This window comes from Elephantulus edwardii, unplaced genomic scaffold, assembly GCF_000299155.1.
Source record: "Elephantulus edwardii isolate Elephantulus edwardi_28Jun2011 unplaced genomic scaffold, EleEdw1.0 scaffold00155, whole genome shotgun sequence".
Lineage (NCBI taxonomy): Eukaryota > Metazoa > Chordata > Mammalia > Macroscelidea > Macroscelididae > Elephantulus > Elephantulus edwardii.
In genome coordinates, this window is record NW_006399905.1 from 6,978,744 (window position 1) to 6,985,557 (window position 6,814).

The 6,814-nt window shown below is 35.8% G+C and overlaps 1 protein-coding gene across 1 annotated transcript in view; it reads right to left on the reverse strand.

The window, feature by feature from the left end:
• IMPACT (impact RWD domain protein) overlaps window positions 1–6,814 on the reverse strand; it is a 45,902-nt gene that overhangs the window by 17,960 nt on the left and 21,128 nt on the right. The window contains exon 8 of the mRNA XM_006895040.1: window positions 4,734–4,807. Coding sequence (XP_006895102.1) covers window positions 4,734–4,807 — 74 coding nt within the window. The remainder of the gene's footprint in view (window positions 1–4,733; window positions 4,808–6,814) is intronic.

A 6,814-nucleotide genomic window follows, 5' to 3' on the forward strand; every position in this document is an offset into this window, starting at 1 on the left:
GGGAAGACCCTCTATGAGGTGGACTGATTTCAGTGACTGAGGTAATCAGGATGGGTGTGTCAGACACAGTGAGATTGGCACAGGACAGAGCAAGGTTTAGGGTCGCTATGAGTCACAAGCAATTCTACGGCACATAACAACAGTATAGAAGCATTACACATAATAGGCATGATAAAATTATATGTATGTATATGTGTGTGTATATATATTATATACATATATAAAAATATGGCATATTCCTATCTTCAAAAAGTAATATAAAAGAAATGACGGTGACAGAAAACCAACACAGTATCTTCCACACTTTCCCAAATCTAAACAAGAATTAGAAGAAAATTTTTCTCTTTATAATTTTCCCCAAGATGGTTACTAGTATTAGAGATAAATCACAGAATTTTCATACTTTGTATTATCTAGAAATTTAGCACTTGGAATAATAAGCAGAGTCTACAACAAAGAGTAGTTAGGCAAGTCAGTGCTCGCCTCATAAAGAGAACAAGGCAAGTTAAGGAATGCCCTCTAGTGGACTTCTTCAGCCCCTACAAAGGGTATCATCTCGTGTGCCGTCAAGTTGACTGTGACCACAGAGACCCTGTAAGTCAGAGCAGAACTGACCGTAGGGTTTCCAAGAGTGTAAATCTTTATGTAGGCAAACTGCTTCACTTTTCTCTCATGGAACAGTTCATAGGTTTGCACATCCAACTTTGTGGCTAGCAGCTGAATGCTTCTGCTATAGCACCACAAGGTTAATGTGCCAAAGACCTACTTTGAGCTGTGGCCATAAAAAGCTATAGCCAAAATTAAAACAAAATAAATCTTTCCCACTACCGTCAACTCGATTCTGACTCACAGCAATTCTGCAGCACAGAACAGAATTGTTCCACAGACCAGCTGGTGGGTTCTGACTGCTGACTTTTCTAGTACCAGCTGAATGTTTAATTACTGCATCATTACCCACACATCTAGGTCAAGTATATAAACTGTGTTATTGAAGCAATATGCATTCATTCAATAAATATTTACTAACCACTTACTATGACCAGAGGTGTCCTGGTGGTGCAGTGAGTTATGTTTTGGCATGACAACCTCCAGGCTGGACGTTTGAATCTACTAGCTGCACTGAGGAAAAAAGACTGTTCCCGTAAGGAGTTATCACCTTGGAAACCCATGGGGCCGTTCTCTGTCCTACCAGGTCACTGAGTTGAAACTGACTCAGAAACATTGAGTCTACTATAACCATACTTTATTATAATTCAGACTCAAATTACTTCAGTACTATTAAATAATTACTTAGTATTATTAAATAATTGTATCACAAACACAAGGCAAAAGTAAATAAGGTGTCAGTTTAAATTAGGCTTGTAATTACAATCAAACATCATTTTACAGAGCCGATTTTTAAAACTGTCCACGTAAGTGAGTTGCTATTGTTGTTAAGTACTGTTGTCAAGTAGGCACCAAGTCACAGCTGACCGTCCAGTGGGTTTTCAGAGCCATTAAGTTGCGTAGGAGGAGACTGTCTATCTTTCTCCAGCAGAGCACCTGGTGGATTTGAATCCTGTTCCTTTGGGTTGGCAGTGAAAACTCTTTACCACCAAGCCACCAAAGCTCTTTATGTTAAGTCATTACTATTTAGATAAAAAACTTAACCCATGGAAATGTTCACTAACCCTTTCCTCACATCAGGAGGAAAATGGTCTAACACACACTGGCTGTATATGCCAGTAGCCTGTAAAGCCCCAAACTCCAATGTGGAAAGACAGTCCCAGAACCAGAAGTGACAACAAAAGGACCCTAAGAATTCAAAATATGCATCATAACACCCATTCATCAAGTCAACTTCATTTATTCTACTCCCAATGGGATCCCTTAGGCTTCAGTTTGTGCTGTTTTTCAGTCTTAACATCTTAACAATTCTGACAAGGTAAGCCATTTGACTCCCAAAATTCAATTCCATAACAGGGATCTAGGTTGGGACAGAAGACTGCGAAAATATCTGTGAGAAGTGACCACTGACCACCTATTAACATAGAAAGATAAATAAAATCAGTCAGAACTTAAAATCTAGGACTTCAAATAGAGTATCTATCGTATCAAGTAACTTAATTTTTTATAATTTACTGTTATCAAAAATAACAGATGCAAAGTCAATGTTGAAGGTTCAGCCACACTGCAGCACAGTAATAAGTCAAAGAGCTGAGCAGAACATCTACATAATCTTGAGAAAAAGGAACCTTTTCACAGTGGCAGAGCTGCTGAAATACCAGAAGTAACTGAGGCAAAGTGCTTGGCACAGAGTGGAAACACAACAGACATGAAGAACCATGGAGAATGAATGATAAGTTTTTACCACTTAAGTAAATTCTAAACACAGACAGCACAACACCATAATCCTTCACTTTCATACCAAGAACCATTAACTTCTGACTCAATGCTGATGAGTTTTGAATTCCTGACCCTAAATATATCAAAATATTATTAAAAGTTAAATTTAATAGTAAGAAATAAATGCATCAATAAAACATCAAAATTCTGTGGAGTGATGCTCTTCAAAAAAGATTATGTAACAATGGATTTTATAAGTTTTGGCAGGTATGTGAACTCAGTAATATTAAAACTAACCAATCCAAAATTACTAATTTTTATTTAGCTTTCTTAGTTTAAAATAATCAAGATTTTAGCAATATTCTCAATAATATATTAGATTTGAACCAAACTGCTGAGTCTATCACTTATCTGCTCGCTGCACTGAATTGGAACCGACTCACTGGTGTCCCTTAGGTGTGTTTTCAGACTCTGAACATCACCTGGGAGATGTCCATCCTTCTCCTGCAGATGTACTGGTCAATGAACACTGCCAGAGGGGAGCTGTTTGGTGATTTGCAGTGCAACTCCCTTCAATATACTACGGAGCCCTTTCTCTAACTATACACAACTTTATTTTAGGCTTAAACTAGCTCTTTCAAATCTGTACTAATTTGCATATCATAAGCTCTAGTCCAAGGTAAAGGGACTTCCAAATACAAGCCAGAAACGCATCATATGAAGAGGACAAAAATGATGCATGGGACCTTCTACAGATTAAATTTATGTGCGCATCAAAAATTTTTTCCAATAGGGTGAAAAAAAAACCTACTGGGAAGAAAAAAACATTTGGTAATACCATCTCAGACAAGTCTTATAACAGAAGTTTACAGAATACTCCTGGGCCTCTACAAGAAAAAGACTGATAACCTAATGGGCAAAAAAACATGGAAAGAATATTCACAGAGAAAGATATTTGAACGGCAAACAGACACATGAAGAAATGCTCAAAATCATTGGCCGTAAGAGAGATGAAAATCAAAACCACAAATGAGATATCATCTCACTCTACCATCTCATTACAGTAACAGTAGCGAAGTTTAACAGGGAAACAAGTAATAAATGTTGAAGAGGATGTGGTGAGAAAGGAACTCTTATACATTACTGGTGGGATGTAAAATGGCACAACCATTCTGGAAGGCAGTTTGGCACTTCCTCAAGAAGCTGAACATACAAATTCCAAATGATCCAGAAATTCCACTACTTGGAATAAACCTGAGAAAATGAGAACTGAGACACCAACTGAGATTTGTACATCAGTGTTCATTCACAGCAGCATTATTCACCATAGCAAGAACATGGAAACAGCCCAAATGTCCAACTCCAAATGAATGGACTGAGAAATTATGATATATTCACACAATGGAACACTATGCAGCATGCAAGAGCAATGATTTTGTATATTATTACCTAACTTGGGATGGACTGGAGAACATTATACTGAGTGAATTAACTCAGTTCCCCAAGAACAAGTATTGTATAAAACCACTATTGTAGAATGAGTAAAAGGATCCAAAAAGGACATGGGGGAGGATAAAAGCAGCGGGATGAGGATGTGCAAGGGAAGAGGACAATTAATCATGGAGTTATATGATGGGCAGAGGGGTGAGGGAAATTGGAAAAATCTGAAACAATATATTTGAATTTTGTAAATAAACTAGTATAAAAACAAAACATTTCTTCACTTACAAATTAGGAAAGATTTTACTAAAAGAATACTCAATAGTAAAAGGCATGTAGTAAAAAAGACGTTTCTCATTTATTGTTAATGAGAGCATATATTGGTTTAGAAGAAAATCTTTGGTAAACAATAAATCAAAAGTTCTAAAAATGTTCATAGGTTTTGATAATTCCACTTTTAAATGTTTATTCTTTCTTTTTGTTATACTCTACTCTCCCATTTCATAAAAATAATCTAAAGCAACCAAAATCTATCCTAGGAGAAATAATCTGAAAAATATTTAAAGATGTTCACAGAACTATTTTTTGTAAGAATAAAAAATATGGAAGGTTAAAAACAAGAGAAAGTTCAATAAATTGCAGTTTAAAGCCTAAAAACATTATACAGCCATTATAATATGTAGAAAACAATTATAAGGAAAATATTTGTTAAGAAAAGTATAAGAAACAAGTATTGAAAAAAACCCAGAAAAGATAGCAAAGAAACATATATTAAGATACTAAAAATTGCATTTAATAGCAGAAAAAGGCTAGTTTCCATTTTTTAAAAAAAAATGTTTTCTAATCCATGCACAACTATCACTTTCGTCATGAAAATAAACCCAATATAGAAAATATTTTTTAAAAAGTATTCATCATCTTTGAATTTTTAGAAACCATACGCCCCACCAAATGTGCTGATCACTCACCTGTATGCATAAATGTTGTGGGTGGCATTCGCGATCTTCTTATTCTCATACAATTTGGAAAGAACCATTTTCACCTTTGAGAAAAAAACAGTAATATAAGTAAATGCATACATATCTTTAACCTGTTCTATATGTAAATGTGGAAAAATACCTTAAACTATACTGATTTTAAATACAATTAACAGTTTACTATTTTTTTTATTAAAATAAGTAATTTTTTAGATAAGACTCCAGACTGAAAAATTCACTTCTAAAATTTTCTCATTTCAGGAGCAGACACTAGTCATATCAACTGGTATAAAATTGACTGGCTCATATTTTGAGTACAAATTACCAACAAATATCTGAGCACTAAACCATCTCTAAGGCAAATGTGTATTTTGTCTCATTTGTAGAGAATTTAAAATGCAAATACATGAGAATTTCTAAAAAAGTGGTTTTAGCAAATTTATGTATCCAATGTGTATACTACTGGCCATGAGCCAAATGTTAGAAGTGCCAAACTTTCTCTGAGAATTCAGGAAGGAGTATGGAGGAGGCCTTGAAAGATCACAAGGTTGTTCCTCTGTGTCAGAAAGGAAGAGGCAGCAGGGTAGGAAGAAGATAGTCCATTCAAAGGAAAAAGCAGGTACAAACACAGGAACTAGGGTTGCCCAATTTAGCAAATAAAAGTACAATACAGGATGCCCAATTAAACTTGAATTCCAGATAACCAACAAATAATATTTGGTATATACCATGCAAATAAGGTTTATGTGAAATTCAAATTTACCTAGGCATTCCGTACTTTAACCAGCAACCTTAACAAGAACATAAAAGAGAAAGGTTTGGGAATTGAGCAATACTTTTAAGTAGCTGCAACTTAGAGTGTGAATGGGAAGATGACAGATGTGTCAAGAATGATAAGCTAGAGTCATACACCTGTAATATTAGTTAGTTAGTTAATTAGTTAGTAGTCTAAATGTTTGCTATTAGACAACAGAAGTAAGTAAAGTTTGTTGGAGAGTAGGAGAGTGGTATATGGCCAGACCTTTCAGTAAGGTTAGAACAGATAAGGAGTACAGGATAAATATTGGGTTAGGGAGGACTGACCTGGAGACAGGGAGACCAATTTGGATCACAAGGTGTGCAATCTTGAGTACATCATTTTTTAACCTTTCAGGTCCTCAGATTCCTGATCAATAAAATGAAGTAGACAATGATCTCTAAGATTTGTTTCAGCTCTCACAAATTATGATCCTATAAGTCTAAGTGACAATGACTAGAAACACAAAGAGGATCCAGGATGACCAGATTCAGAATAGAAAGTCTGAGGAGGACCCAGGCAACAAGATTATGAGCAAGGGTCAAGGACAAAATAGAGTCCTGGGAGAAGAGCCAGAAAGCTGTAGCAAAAGCTGTTCTCTTAACCACAAGGCAGTGTAGAAAAGAACTTCCCCTCCAGGAGTCTAAAAGAAAGTCAAAGGGTAGCCTTTCAAAGAACTGTATTCCTAAAAGTCAGGGCTTCAGAAGAGCTTAGAGAGGAGCTATGGAGAGCAAAGGGCAGAGAGTAATAGCTTAAAAACCGTGCATAGGTAATGAGTTTCTGTTTGGTTTCTTTTTAAATTTAACTTTACAGGTAGTGTTGAAATAGTCTCTTTTATCAGTAAAGTTTTAAGCTGGGCTAGATTATAGCAGCAAGGAAGAAGGAATCTTCTGAAAAGAGTGAGACAGATAGAGACCTAGGAATACAGTTTTTGACTGAAACATATCTCATTCTATATCCTATCTCATTCTATATCCTAGGGTAGGAACAGGGCACGTACAACCAGGAAGTAGAAATGAAAAGGAATTCAGACTGGGAAGATAGTGGTCAGTCTGTCTGTCCAATGCCCCTGAGGCGAGCAGTAAGGCAACAGACTCAGTTTCACAGACTCAGAGCTCCCTCTCTGTAGGATCAATATTTTTATAACAAGCTAGAAAGCACTCTCTTTTCTGTAATAACCACCATGGGTTTTTGTTAAATTCTTATCATTGTTAAGAGACAATTTTGAAAGAAGTGACAAAGAGAAAACAAACCATTTTTACAAGTCACAGGAATT